General features: G+C 54.6%; 1 protein-coding gene across 3 annotated transcripts in view; it reads right to left on the bottom strand.

Annotated features, from left to right (window-relative positions):
* The window catches only part of COQ8A (coenzyme Q8A), a 49,814-nt gene that overhangs the window by 3,313 nt on the left and 31,367 nt on the right, over positions 1-15,134 (bottom strand). For 2 of the 3 annotated variants that reach the window (XM_082612496.1, XM_082612497.1), the window contains exons 4-11: positions 15,059-15,125; positions 5,802-5,876; positions 3,315-3,398; positions 2,715-2,837; positions 1,069-1,154; positions 820-960; positions 244-325; positions 42-135 (exon numbers count right to left, since the gene is read on the bottom strand). In XM_082612496.1, coding sequence (XP_082468622.1) covers positions 42-135; positions 244-325; positions 820-960; positions 1,069-1,154; positions 2,715-2,837; positions 3,315-3,398; positions 5,802-5,876; positions 15,059-15,125 — 752 coding nt within the window. The remainder of the gene's footprint in view (positions 1-41; positions 136-243; positions 326-819; positions 961-1,068; positions 1,155-2,714; positions 2,838-3,314; positions 3,399-5,801; positions 5,877-15,058; positions 15,126-15,134) is intronic. The other variant, XM_082612498.1, reaches the window with a different exon arrangement.

Below are 15,134 nucleotides of genomic sequence, written 5' to 3' on the forward strand. Positions count from 1 at the left end.
CAGCGGGAGCAATGGGCAAGGGCCCAAGGCTGGAGCCGCACCTGAACCTGCGGGCACAGGCAGCCTCTCGCTGGTAGTCACACTCGAGGGCCAGCTCTCGCCTCAGCACGTCGATCAGGTGCTCAGGGAACAGGCCTGGGCCAGGGAGGAGGGCGTCAGGGGGACTGGGGGCTCCCCGGGAGGCCCGCCGGCGTCCCCAGAGCCCGCCCACAGGCCTGCCCTTGCCCAGCGGCAGCCTCAGACCTTCTGGAAGCATGTTGCTCATGTTCAGCACGGCCATGAGGTTGTTGACGTCACTGCTGATGCTCTGGGCCACGCCGGGGTACTGCAGGGGACAGAGGGGAGTCAGGCAGACAGACACAGCAGGGCCCCGCGGCGCCCCCGCCCCCCGGCCACCCACCAGCTGCCCAGCTGTGTCCCTCCCGGACCCCGCACCTCCGCGAGGCAGAGCCAAGACCCACCAGGGCTGCCGCGACCCCCGGGCCCGCGGCGACCCTGTTCTCCACCGCCGACCGCTCCCTCCCCCATCCCCATCCCTGCGGCTCAGGCCCCAGACAGACAGTCACTTGTCCCCAGTCCCTGCCCACCCCCAAAACAAGCGTGCTGGGAGGCTGTCCTCCCTCCTACAGTCACTCACTTAGCAAACACTTCTCGGCACCCACCGCTGACCAGGTGCCGGGACAGAAGTGAAGAGACACAGGCCCTGCCCTGGGCACGGGGACACACAGGGGACATGGGGTGCAGAGGCCCCTCACTGCAGGGCCCGGCTCGGCCCTGTGCAGCCGCTGAAGGCACCGAGTCCACACCCCGGGGGCCCACCTGGATCTTCATGGCCACCTCGCGGCCGCCCTTCAGGCGGGCCAGGTGCACCTGCCCGATAGAGGCGGCTGCAAAGGGCCGCTCCTCAAAGTACTCCAGCTTGTCCCGCCAGCTGGGGCCCAGGTCGTTGTTGAGAGTTTTCTGGAGGGAGAGGCCAGGGAGGGGCCGTGAGCACAGCCGGGGACACCCTGAGGGGCCCTCCCCCAGCCCTTCCGCAGGGCGCTGGACCCTGAGCCGCACCGGCCTCACCATCATCTGCTTCAGCGGCATGAAGTCTGCGCTCTGCCTGACCCGCTCAAAGATCTTGGCCAGATGGGGGTTGATGAAGGCGTCGTCTGGAAGGCAGCAGAGCATTCAGAGAGCGGAAGGCTGACCCCACGGAAGGAGGGCGCACAGGCCACCTCGATCAGCCCTGCCCAGCGAGGTCTCCCAGGGGGAGGCCGAGGTGCCGCTCTGCCCTTCATATGCCAAACCCAAGGCTCAGAGAAGACGAGGCACAGGCCCGACGCCACACAGCAGGCCCAGCCTCGGGTTCTCCCTGCTCCCGCGGAGCGTCTCCCCACTGGCACACAGACCCGATACTGCGGACCAAGGCTCCAGAGGGGACGCAGGGACGCTGACCCGTGCACACTCCTGGCCCACCTCGGGCAACAACCAAATCCGAGACCCCCGCAGCCCGGCCCACGGCACCCCTCCCCAGCCGGGCACTGGGTGCGTCTGTGCAGCCCGGGCCCTGCCGATGGCGTGCGGGGCAGCGTGTGCCGGGGCCTCTGAACTCACCCTCACCCAGGGACCTGAGGAGGTGGATTCCTTAGAAAGAGCAGGCATAGCTTTTTATGATTATAAAAGAAACACATTTAGGGAACAACGTGTATTAAATGTTTAAAATACCCATAATCTACCTACAGAGAACTACTGATCTCTTTTTTCGTTTTGACCCTTTCCTACGCGTTTTTCCCTGACTGCAGTCACGCTGCCTGGAGACGCTCTGGCCAACTCCCCTCCTGCAGCCGTTTCTCACGAGCACTTGCCACATCGTTGAAAAGCTTTCTGAAATATTCTGTAACGCACACAGAAGCTTCAACACGCAGCTCACTAGCCGGACGGCAGCTGACTTCAGTTTGTTTCTTTGAGACCAGAAAGAATCCTTCGATGAAGCCGCTCCTGCAGAGCCACGACCGCATCTCTGAGGCTCTCCGTCCTAGAAGCGGGGCTCTCGCACAGAAGGGCTTCCGAGGGGCGCGTGCCGCTCCGGAGTCCGCACCGACACAGGCAGTGCCCGCGCCCACCTGCCTGGGTGGTTATTCCTGTCCCTCACTTGGCCAGTTCAGTGAGTCCATCTGCCTGCCTGTGGGGGGACTGGCTGTGCTCCCACTCAGGACACCAGCCCCTCGCGTGCTCCTCCCTGGGAAGCACCATCAGAAGCCCCGAGGGCCCCCCAACCCCCAGCTCTGCTCTGGGGGCTGCAATGAGCCAGCCCCCGACTCAGCCGCTGCCGTCTCCCCCAGCCTTCCTTCCTCGGGGCCACACAGCCCATGACCCGGCGTCACGCCACCGCAGGCCCGTGAGCTCCCCCAACAGCACCCTCGGACCACCACGCGGGGCGCCGGGGGGCATCAGCCGGACTCTCCCCAACTTTTGAGACGCCAGGACCTCTGGACATGTCAAAACACTCAGAAAGAAGCCAGAAAAACAACCGTGGGCTCCTATTTCAGACGCTGTTTTTAAACATCCCAGGTGGCTTCTTAACAGCCAGGCTTCAAGCGAGAGAAGCCCGTGGGCAGGAAACCTCCCATCCCTTCCCATCGGGGCCAAGTGCGGCGCCCCCCACTGCTCGCCCCCAGCTCCCCTCCCTACGCTGCCTCACCGCCCCCAGCCCGCGCAGCCACACTCACCCTGGATGCTCAGCATCTGGCCCAGCTTGAGCGCCGCCCCGCGCACCTTGCAGAGCGTCCGCACGATGCGCTCCGCGTTGGCCTCTGACAGGAAGGGGCTGGAACCCAGCACGCCCTTCTTCCCTGCAGAGGAGCAAAGTCACCATGGCCTCCCTCAGGCAGGGCTGCTGGGCCTGGGATCCCCCAGAGGCCCCTCCGCCCGCCCCTGGTTGTGGGTCTTGGCAAACCACTGGTTCTCCCAGTAAAAACAGGGACAATAACAAGACGTCAGGGTTTAACACGTTTTAAGTGAGATGCAGTAAAGTCCCAGCACAGAGCTTGACACAAAGGGCTCACTCAACGTCTTTCCTCCTCGGGGTCCACAAAACCGGCAATGCAACTTTAACCCCACATTTCACACCCACCTCCCAGATGCCGAGGAAGGCCCTCGGGGGCCACCCAGGTCTCCCCGGGCCCACCTCCAACACCCTCCCAACACACACACACAGGCTCGCCCACGGGGCCTCTCCCTCCGTATCAGCCCCTGCCAAGTCACTGTCCCTCGCCCCTCAGTGTGCTGGACAAAGGTCACCAGCACCCCTGGACTCTCTGCACAGTCACCTGGGGCCACTGGCTGCAGTGAGAGCGCAGTCCTCAAGGGAGGGGAGCTCAGGGTCAAGGACAGCCTCACCCGGCTGGTGCCAGCTGGCCTGGGGAGAACGCATAGGGACCTCAGGTGTGCAGACAACCTCCATTCAGCACAGTCGGGGGTGGGAGGGTGCAGGGTGGTGACTCAAGGTGATGAGGAGGGGGTGACCCAGTGACAGTCGGTGCTTTTCCTGCCCTCTGTCCTGTGAGCCCAGTTAGATCAGGAACCCACAAGGGCTGCCCCCCACAGAGCCTGGCACTTTCCTCAGCCTGCATCACCACGGGCCTGGCCCAGCGCTCAGAGTGGGTCTGAGCTGGATCCCCAAAGGGAGAACACAGGAGGTGGCCGCCATGCCACTGCCCTCCGTCTGGGGCCGTGTCCAGCTTGGCCTCTGATATACCAGGGTGGTGGGCTGCAGGGGAATGTGAGACTGAAGGCCCACACCTGAGGCAGCTGTTAGGCCTGCACGGGGTTAGGCTCACCCCAGGGTCCCGGACAGCAGGACAGGGTCCTGGGAAGGGGAGAGATCTGAGCTCCACAGGAAGAAGCCCAGATGCCAGGGGTCAAGAAAGCTGTAGCCCCTGGGCAGGGCCACTCCAGGGTGTCTAGGCCAAGAAGGGTGCCCAGATCACCCCTCGCCTCGGACAGCAGCAGGGACAGGCGGCCCTCTATGTCCGCTCTGCCCGGCCCAGCCCCTGGGCCCTGTGGGCCGGGACCTGGGCCTGTGTCCCTGAGGAGAGGTGGGCGGGGCAGAGACGCCATGGCCCCAGCAGGAGGAGGGAGATCTTCTCCCCTAGGGACACAGCAGACCCGGGCGACAGCAGTGCCCCTGAGATCCAGGGACGGCGCCCGGCCCTCTAGAGCTTTCCAGGCAGCCGCTCCTCATGGCTGGCCAGTCTCCACAGGCTGGAGTCTGGGCCCCTGCCCGGGCAAGGCTAGTTCTGAAAACAACCCAGGGGGAGCCAGGGGTGCCCAAGGGCGTGGTGGGCGTGCCCCCCTCAGGAGAGGCTCCCTGGGGAGGCCTGGGCCAGGCTGGTCAGTGCGCTCCAGGCCCAGGGGTTCCCGGGCCTGCTCAGGAAGCTAGAGCACGTCCCTCTGGGCCTGAGCCCCACGTCCTGCTCTTGGGCCAGTGGCACCTAGGCCCCCTGACCCCCAACAAGGGCCACCACCTCCCTGACAAAGGACACCAGCTATAACCTTGGGGCCAGTATAGCTTCCTTCCTGCTTGGACGGGGCAGGACGGAGGGCAGCCAGTTTTGGGAGGGACGATGGGAGAGGTTGTGCCTGGGGAAGGCTGGCTTCTCACTTCCCAGAGTCTCCGCACCAACACTAAAAATACCCTCCCTAATCCTCTCTGTTCTCCGGTCCCTTCCAAGGACACACACATACTCAGGGGCCTGGAGGACAGGTTAGCGCCTTCTCTGCAGAGGCCCCCATCCCCTCGAGAGGGTCCTTGCAGGTGAAGCAGGGCCATCCAGGTGGCTGGCAGGCCCCCCTTCAGGGCCCCCAGGCTGTAGCTAGGGCCTCAGGGACCACAGCACAGCAGGACAGTGGGGATCACTCAGGGTCCCCAGGGAAGGGGGGAGGAGGTGTCAAGTACCGGAATGAACTGATGTCCCCTGAATGGGCCAGGGGCAGGGGGCACTCAGCCCAGAACTTCAAGTGAACTTTGAGAAATCCACCAAGCAGATGGCTCTAGCAGGACTGCCCTCAACAGCCCCCAGGACCCCACTGAAGGGAAAGCGTCCTGCACCTGCCTAGCCGCCTCCCCCCACACCTGGACAAGCCTGGGGGAGGGGACCAGGTAGGAGGTGGGTGGAGCCTCCAGCTGCCCCCTGACCCCTCATCAGAGCATCCTAAGCACCCCAGGTTTCAGAGCAGCCAGTCTGCAGAATGTTCTCCATGGAGCACCACCCACAGCTGACCACCCAGACAAGGGGGAACTGAGCGTTCTGACCTGACCCCGGGCTGACCCTGGGAGGCAGGGGTCAGAGGAGTCAGGATCTTCACCTCAGGGACAAAGCGTCTGAAGCTGGAGAGGTCACGGCCACCCCAGGTCACGAGGTGGAGGAATGGGGGGCCCATGGGGTCTGTTCCAGCAGCTCCCATGCCCCTCGACCACAGCCAAACAGGGAGCCCTGGGCACCTGACCTGGCCAGACCTGGGGCCCCAGCGGCTCTGCAGAGCAGGGGCGGAGGCAGGGCCAAGCCGGAGGCTCCTATCAGAAGAGGGAAGGTGTGCGGGCCCGGAGGAACCAGGACGGCTGGGTGAGCCAGCGGGGGCCACGACAGGAACAGAACAGCCTTCAGGCCTCAAACTCCACGGCTGCCATGAACACGGAACACAAGATGAAAGGTGCCCCTGGAGGCCAAGCCTCGGGGGAGGCAGGTGGGAGCTGGGAGCTGACAGGCCCAACTCTCAGGGCCCACCGTCCCCTCCCCATCAAGGGCCCAGCTCACCTGAGGGGTCGTCAGGGCGGAGGCTCTTCTTGGCGACCTCGGCCAGGGCCCCGAAGCCCAGACCCACGGCCAGACCTGCAAGGAGGAGATTGAGGGCTCAGGGGCTGCCCACCGCCCTCCACCCACGAGGCCCGGAGCAGCCCCACACAGACACCTGCCTCGCTCCCCTGGGGACCTTCGCTGACACTCCAGACATCTTGAAAAGGGAGGGGATAAAGAGGTAGGAGACACACAGCTGTTGTTTTCAGAGAAGACCTGCCTCGAGGTTGGCTCGCACTGGAAAGCCTCCTCCACCACCGCTTCCATCACCTTTGCCACAGCCTCAAGGGACAAACACCCCCACACACACCCCAAAACAACGTACGATAGAGAAACGCATCGGCCGGGACGCAGCACAGATGGAATGCGGACCAGGAATGGCTGCAGGCCAAGGACATCCTGACAACACTGGGCATTCCCTTGGGATGCAGCCGCCCACTTCACAGGCTGTGTGGAGAGCCTCCAATACTCTAGAATTCTCTAACCCAGTTCACTGAAGTCGCAAGGAGAGGCATTACCACTGCAATATAAAGCAGTCATTGGTGGGAACTGGAACATTCTGCAAAAGCCATGGGGACTCCCAGGAGCTCAGGCTACAGCCCTCGCTTGCGGGGAAGGCCCCACAGGCACTGACGGTGCTCTAAGGACAGCGGGGTGCCAGGCCCCCCTTCTCCTGTCAGCAATCTTTGAAATCAAGGCTTAGTAACATCTCATTGGTCCAGACATTGGAACTGGATGATCCCTACTGTCTAGGAGAGGCCTGAGGAGGCCAGCAGGTGCCACTAAATGCACGCGGAAAGCCCAGGAGCCTGGCTCAGGGCCTATTTCCTCTACTTTCAATACAGTTCCAGCTGGCTTGCGGGGCAGGAGCACACTAGGTGAGAGAGTGAAGAACATTTGCAGGAGCACGTTGACCACAGCAGGAGGGACAGCAAAGACCCAGGGAAGATACCAAAGATGCCCCGAGACCAGTGGGCCTTGGCGAGCACAGCCCTGGGGGGCTGGGAGTCTCACACCAGGCAAGGAAACCTGCACATGCTTCTACATTTTCCAAATTTTCTACAATGATTATGTATTACTTTTATGAAAATTATTATTGAATTTACTGAAAAATTTACTTAATGAAAAATAAATTTTAAAAATCATAAGAGGATAACCCAATTTTTAAAAATGTTTTTGCAGTACATTTTACCCACCATTAGACAATCGTGCACCCTCTGCTTTGCCAGTTGTCACGGTAGCTCCTGCCTCATGGGTCAGTGTGAGGATTAAACAGCTGAATAAGAGTGAAGCACTCCCAGTAGGGCTGGGCGTAAGGCAACACTATTCAGGTGTTCGCTATTACTGTCCTTTCTCCTATTCAAAGGGCCAGACCAGTGCTGCCAAAAAAATACAATGCCAGCCACATATATAATTTTAAATTTTCTAGGGGCTATGTTAAAAAAAAGCAAACAGAAGCATGTGAAAGGAATTCTGCTCATATAGTTTACTTAGCCCAGTGTATTCAAAATATTATCAATTCAACAAGTACTCAATATACACATCGTTAGAGAGATGTTACTTTTTAAATTTTTTTTTGTACTAAGTCTTCAAAAGCCAATGTGCGTTTCATCCTCGAAGCGTGTCTCAGCTTTGGACCAGCCACGTGTCAAGTGTTCAGCACCCCACGTTGCCGGTGGGTCAGCACAAGGGCAGCATAAGGCAAGTTCTGGCGACCAGAGCAGAGGCCACGGTCATCTGCAAACGCCCCCAAGGACACCCTGGTGTGCTAGGATGGAGCTGCCATTGCCTGTTTCCCTCTGACACCCCAACCCAGCCCCGGAGGACACTGGGCACAGAGCTGTGTCCCCGGTCAAATGGTACCTCCTCTCCCCCACCCACTAAGCACACTGTCCGACTCAGCAAACGAATGGCAACAGCAATGCTAACCTTCAAACTGCAGTAACTTCACCAATGTCCCTCCGCCTCTAGATTTTCCTCTGCCTACATCAAGTCCAAAGACAAGCCTACCAAAGAGGCAGACGTGTCAAAGGTTACCCAGGCTGGCCACTGAGAGCAGACGCCGAGCGCCCTTCTCTGCAGGGCCCCCTGCTAGGCCCCTCACACGCTCTGCCAAACTCTTCTCTGGCCCATTCTGGGCTGCTGGGCAGAGCCAAAGCTCTCCAAGGCCAAGGACCTGTCACTGAACACTGAATCACGGAGGGAACATTCCGCAAAGCAGGCCGCAGGCTCCTTCTGTGCCCTTGCGAGTTCCCTCAGGGCCAGGCCCGAGGAGCTGCCAAGGGACACGCTCCCCACTGCAGCCCCACCAGCCCTGACCTCAGGAGCTCCTGCGCTAGTGAACCAAGAACAGGCTGGCCCTCCTGCCACCCCCAACCTGGCTGACCTGGAAGCATTCTCAGAACCTTGCAGAGAGAGGAGGGCAGAGGCCAGCCAGGCTCTTCCTTCCCCCGGAGCTGGGTGGCACCTGCAGGCGGCCCCTGGGAGATCAGCGCCTCGGCCTTGGACTCCCCGCGTTCCTGAGGACAGCCTGAGCCCGTGCTCGCTCACTCTCCGGCGTCACCTGAGGCCTTCCACTCCACCTCGGCGCCCCCAGCCCTTAGGACAGCGCCTGTCCATGTTCTGACCCACAGGCAGGCCCGGCCCGGCCTGCACAGATGTCCCAGGGGACACCAGCCGCAGAACCGGTTCCGTGGGCCCATGGCCACCGTCAGCAGCCTGGCCGCCACCCTAGCCTGTGAGAAGGCGCCAGCCCTTTCCAAGAAAGTTCCTGACATTTCTCTCACAAACGGAGGTTTTGCAGACAAGAAACGCGGTGGCAGTGACGAGCAGCAAGGAGCAGGGTCTCCCCAAGGGGGTGGGGGCGCTTTGGGCCGCTTCTCAGGCTGTGGGACTGATGAGGGGGCCCAGGACCCTGGCCCAGCTCCTTCCTCCCCAAAGTCCCTCTGCGAAGGGCCAAATCTGAGGGTGAAACAGCTTCACTCACACAGGACCACCCACGTGCCAGGCACTGTTCTCAGGCCTCCCTTTTTCAACACATCCAACAATCCTTCTGATCTGATAAGACAAGAAAGTGCACCCAGAAAAGCAGCGGACAAGGATATTTCCTTCACTTCAAGGTGTTCCCGAACCCTTGGTAATTCCACCTTCTCTTCCATCACCTGCATCCTCCATGCTGTGCCAGCACCAGGCACCGGGAAGAAGAGGGGGCCTGGGAGGGGGCTGCAACCCACAGCATCGCAGGAAGGCGAATAGGAAGGAGCAGTGGCGGAAGTTCCCTGTAGAGTGTTCTCCTCGGTTCTCAGAACTAGGCCAGAGCGGGGCGGGGGGGGAAGACCTGACAGCCCCTCTGCTGGCTCAGGGGAGACGAGACGAATTCAGGGGCGACAGGCTCAGACTGCCATCTGTATGATACAGGCCTCCTCAGCCCTGGTCCCAGGACTGTCACAGATGCACCTATGGGCCTGGGTGACTGGCAACTGTGGCTCAGCTCCCTCATCTGTAACTGGAGATTATAACGGCCCTCATCTCCTTCACAGAGGCTCTAAGTGACAAAAAATAGACAAAAGAGTCCCTTTTAAAGTATACTCCTGGAAAAAGTAGAAACCATGCTCCCTCACCCCTGCCAAGGGCACAAACTTCTCTTGGACCTACAGGGCATCTGTCTCGCTGCCTCAGAGAGCACCGGAGGAGCGCTGGCTACTTAGAGCGACAGCAAGTGTGCAGCGTGTACCCTCAGGAAGTCAGGCACATAGTGCTCAACGCCTTTTGGTAAGTTTTCTCTAGTGCCGACTTGATCTGTTGGTCTCATTTCTATAATCGTCCAGTTCTCCCTCATGTCATAGGTGCAGAGGCGGTAAGACATGTATCTCCTCTGAACCTGTATTACTGAAGCACAAATGAAAACTACAGAAAAGGGTAGAGGAGACACACAGGACAGAAAGGAAAGATCTAACACATGTGGGACTGGAGTCCCAGAAGGAGAGGAGAAAGAGAACAGGGCAGAAACTATATTTGAAGAAATGACCAGAATTTTCCAAAATTGATGAAAGACATCAAGCACAGATTTAAGAAGCTCTGTAATCCCAAGCAGGATAAAAACAAAGTAAATCATACCCAGGCATGTCACAGTCACACGGCTAGAAAACAAAAGCAAAAGGAAAATTTTAAAAGCAGAGGACAAAATACAAATTACTTTCAAAGGAGCAGCAATAAAACGAATAGCTAAGTTTTCAACAGAAACAATGGAAGTTAAGAAGACAATGGAGGGACTTCTCTGGTGGTCCAGTGGTTAAGACTTTGCGCTTCCATTGCAGGGGGCGCGGGTTCAGTCCCTGGTCAGGGAACTAAGATCCCACATGCTGCATGGTGCGGCCAAAAAACAAAAACAAAACAAAACAAAAAAAAGAAGACAGTGGAATAATATTGCTAAAGTGTCCAAAAGAATTAATTTTGAACATGGAGTATTATACCCAGCCAAAATACCTTCTAAAACAAAAGTGTAATAAAGACATTTACACACAAATAAAAACAGAGAATTCATGATTACCACTCTGCACTACAAAAAAGAGAAAAGGTAGTTCTTCTTCAGAGAAGAGGAAAATTACCCCAAAAGGAATTCTAATATAAAAATGAAGGGAGAAAGAAACACAAAAAGGGTAAATATGTGGCTAATCTAAATTCATATGGGCTATACAAAGAAATAACATCTTGTGAGGTTTAACATATCTTAATAATTCAGTATAGAATATAAAACATGTAGAAACAAAATACGTATCCACATTAACACACACACACACACAAAGAAGGGATTTAAACTGTTCTGAAGTGCTAGCATTACTGGGGACGTAGTAAACATAATCATTTCCATTACATTGTAGTAAGTCAAGAACGTAGCTGTAATCTCAAGAGAAACCACTAAAAGTACAGTAGAATAATAACACACAAACTAATAAAGAGAAAACATGTACAATAAAAAAAACTCTTTGATTAATTCAAAAGAAGGCAAGGCAAGTGGGGAGAGGGAAGGGGAAAGGGGGAAGAAAGTGGTAGGGAATTAAGAGGTACAAACTACTATGTATAAAATAAATAAGCTACAAGGATATATAGTACAGCACAGGGAATATAGCCAATACTTTATAATAGCTACAAATGGAATCTAACCTTTAAAAATTGTGAATCCCTATGTCGTACACTTGAAACTTACATAGTATTATACATCAACTATACCTCAATTAAAAAAAAGGTAAAAATTTTTTAAAAAGAAGGTAAGACAGAAGAGAAAAAAGGGAACAGAATGGATGGGTCAAACAGTAAACAAAGACTAAGACAGTAAATATAAACCCCAATACATCAGCAACTCCATTAAATGTAAATGAACTAAATACTCACATTATAAGACTAAGATTAACGGTCTGTACCTAAATCATAGGAAAAGAAAAAATATATATGCTGCTTACAAAAGACATACTTTAAATATAAGGATACAAAAGGTTGAAAGGGGAAGGAAGGAAAAAGATATACGATGCAAACACTGACCAGCCCCCCCCCAAAAAAAGCTGGAAAACAGCTATACTAATATCAGACAATGTAGACTTTCATAGAGATAAGAAAGGTAAGACATAATAATAAAGGAGTCAATCCCCAGGAGGATATAAGAATTCTAAATCTGTAAGCAACCAGTAACACAGCTTCAAAACGTTAAAGCAAAAATTGACAGAACTAAGAGGTAGGTAAATCCATGATCATAGCATAAGACTTTTAAATGTCTCTTTTGATAGCTGATAGAATAAACATACCATCTAGAAAAATGGTACAGATGATCTTATTTGCAAAGCAGAAATAGAGACACAGACATAGAGAACAAAGGTATGGATGCCAAGGGGGAAAGAGGTGGGGTGGGAGGAATTGGGAGACTGGGATTGACACCTATACTTTGTTACTATGTGTAAAATAGACAACTGATGGGAACGTACAATAGCACAGGGAAATCTACCTAATGCACTGTGGTAACCTCAATGGGAGGAAAGTCCAAAATGGAGGGGATATCTGTATGTGTATGGCTGATGCATTTTGTTGTGCAGTGGAGGCTAACACAACATTGTAAAGCAACCGTACTCCAATAAAAATTAATTAAAAAAAGAATTTTAAAAAGGATTTTAAAAAAAGAACAAAAGAATGAACATACCAAAAAAATCATTAAAAGATCTGATTAATGTGAGTAACAAACTAGACTAGACAGATAGATAAACTGCACCTGACAATGCCAGAATTCTTTTCAGATACACATGGAACATTTACCAATATATTCCCATTGGAGTCAATGGCAAGACCCCTATTTCACAGAAAGGCAAACCAAGTCAAGACCCAAGGTCACAGAAAGCAGGGCCGGAATTATAACTCAAATCTTATGATGACCTGAAGCCCAGTTCTGACCCCAACTCCAATATCTGATGCTATCTTTCATTTCATTCTCCAACAAAATCTAATATCCAAGGATCACCATGCCCATAGCATCAGATCCATAATGTCCCACAGCCAAATTAGACCTAGAGTTCCTGTGCCATCTCAGCATCAGAATGAGCCACCCAAATGGAAAGCCCCTGCCTTCTGCCTCTATATAGCTGAATACCTGCTGCTGACTTCCCAAATACAATCCTACCCCCCTGCGATCTAGAGCAATCCCTTTCCTTCGTACCTGCAGTGTAACAACTTCCTAAAGTCTGTTAGTCTACACCTCAAAAACATCTCACCCTCGTGAGGGGAAGAAAGGCCAGAAGTATTTTCTAGGAGAAGAAAGTAGAGCAGTGTTACTTCCAACCGTTTAGATAATGGCCCACCAGTAAGCCATATACTTCACAATGCAATGAAGAACATGTATCAATAGTATATTTAGATCTCTGAAACAGAAATATTTTTGCAACATGTGCAGTTCTAAGGATCTATGATACTAATTCTGATCCTTTTCTATTCAATTCCATTCTATGTAATTTGTTTTTTAAATGCTGGTACTGACCCACTAAAATGATTTCACAGTCACTAAAGGGTCATAAACCCCAGTCTGAAAACCTCTGGATAGGGGTTTTCAAAATTCACCTCTGGGGCCAGAACTTCACGTTCTTTCCAGACCTGGCTCCTCTTTGCTCCCATCCTGCCACCTCTAATCCCGACACATGAGCTGCCAACTGCTTGGGCAACAACGTGTGCAGCTGAGAATCACAGCTGTGAGCACATCTCCAGCACAGACTCTGAAGGGCGGCTCCAGGCATCAGGCAGCTGTCAGCAAGGGCTCAAGAGGTTCCTGGTGGTGCAAAGCCCCTACAAAGACCAGGGTCTCTCCTCACCCCCAACCCCAGCTCCCTCTGGCAGCCCACGGCCCCCACGCCTTGAGGGGAGCCCTGTACCCTGGTTTTAACGAAGCTGACTTTTTGTCCTACACACCTTCCTATACAACCGCTTTCACTTCAGTCTGCTTTCCTTAACCCACCCCCCAAAAAGGCCTGACTCTTGCCTGCTTCACCAGGACTTCCATCAAATACTAATCGGCCATCACGACCTTCATCCTGACCACTTTTCCCAAACAGGTCCTCCACTGCCCCACCCCGGCAAAGACTCACGAGCGAGGCTTACACCCATTCTAAAATGCATCAGTCAAACTAAGCCTTACGGGGACAGAGCTCTGTGGTGAGCCCTGGTCTGCCGTGTGGGGAGGAGGATTATAGGTTACAGAGGAAGACTAACTACAAAGTAAGAAGAGAACAGTTCCTGCCCTCAAACTAATAGGGGAGAGAACAGAATCTCCATCTAATACTTTAAGAATAATAAATGTCCCAACTAATAGCCACTGAGCAAAGCAGGGAAAGTGCCATGTCTTCTGGGGAATAAGGACCACGGGAAGCCACCAGACTAGCAACTCAGACCCATTCTGGTAGTGGCACCCCAGGGAGTTACAAAGTCCTATGAGGAACTGCTTAAAACGCTAACCCATTAAAGTGAAATGAAGCAATAATTCTGTGTTAAAACTCAGATGACACTGTATGCTAGATTCCTGAAAAGCTAAGTAGCAGCAGATGCCACATTTTCAGATAACAATTATGGAAGAAAACCTCAGAGGTGAGAAAATTCTATCCAATTCACCTAGTTTGCTCTGCACCTAAGGAAGACAGCCAGCCTTCCTGCGATGTTAGAACCCACACAGCAGGCCAGCTTCCAGAGGACCAGGCTATCAGGGAGCCCAGAGCCACTCCTGAACAAGGAGTAAGACGGGGTTTCCACAAGAGAAGAGGCAGCCGGGGAGAGCAGCGTGCCTGATGCACGGTCTGTGGGAGGGGAGACGTACAAACCAGCAAAGCAAAGGGCAGGCAGGTAAAGGCTCAGACACATGAGAGCGGGCTTTCGTGACTAGTCAGCACTGGCATCAACATGAACCGATCCACGAGACCACTGTTACACAGAGCCTCGCAGATAAGCACTTGCCCCAGGTGGGTACGTGAATCAAGTTGCCAAGGCTGTTACTTTCGTTAACTGTATTGTCTGGAGGACCTACTGCGGATAAGCGGGCTTTAGAGAAGTCACTCCATCTTCGAGTAGAGCCACAGCAAAGGACGGCACTTTCAACAGGAACATCTTGGTCAGATACGACAATACAATGTCATAAAAGCAGAGACAACTGCTGTAAACCTTCACTATAAAATGATCCTCCAACTTGGACGAAGAGAGCACAGGGGAACTGGACACAATGGCTATGCAAACCCCTAAAGAAAAGAACAAACTCACAACTCCTCAGCACACTAAAATGGACAACAGCAGCTCGGGGCCACGGCACCTCGTTATCATTCCACTGATGCCCGCAGGCCCGTGGGAAGCCAGCAAACGGGTCCTCAAATGGCTGGGCAAAAACTACTGGGTCCAGGAGCCAAAGAGCCCCACTGTCCCACCCCCTCCCTGCAGGGGCCTCCAAAGGCCCGAGTGAAAAGCTGATGCTGTAGATGCTGCCCCCCGAGAAGCAAAGCCGCAGCCCACAGCGTGGAATCAGCCACGCATCGACCCCCCAGGGGTGAGCTGAGGCAGAGACTGAATCGCCCACCCATGGAAAACATCCCGGCCTGGCTAACACAGGGGCTACCACCCTCCCCGGGGCATCCCTGGGTCCCCAGCCTCCCCGCCGCACACAGGCCCCACGGTGGCCCCCGCTCCACTCACCGAGACTGGCACCTCACCTCCAAAGTTGGCCAACCGCCCAATCCGCGTAACTGGCACCTTCCGCTCACGAGCCCGCTCACTGAGCTAGAGGAC

This window comes from Mesoplodon mirus (genome assembly GCF_964341445.2).
Source record: "Mesoplodon mirus genome assembly, chromosome: 3".
NCBI classification, from domain to species: Eukaryota; Metazoa; Chordata; class Mammalia; order Artiodactyla; family Ziphiidae; genus Mesoplodon; species Mesoplodon mirus.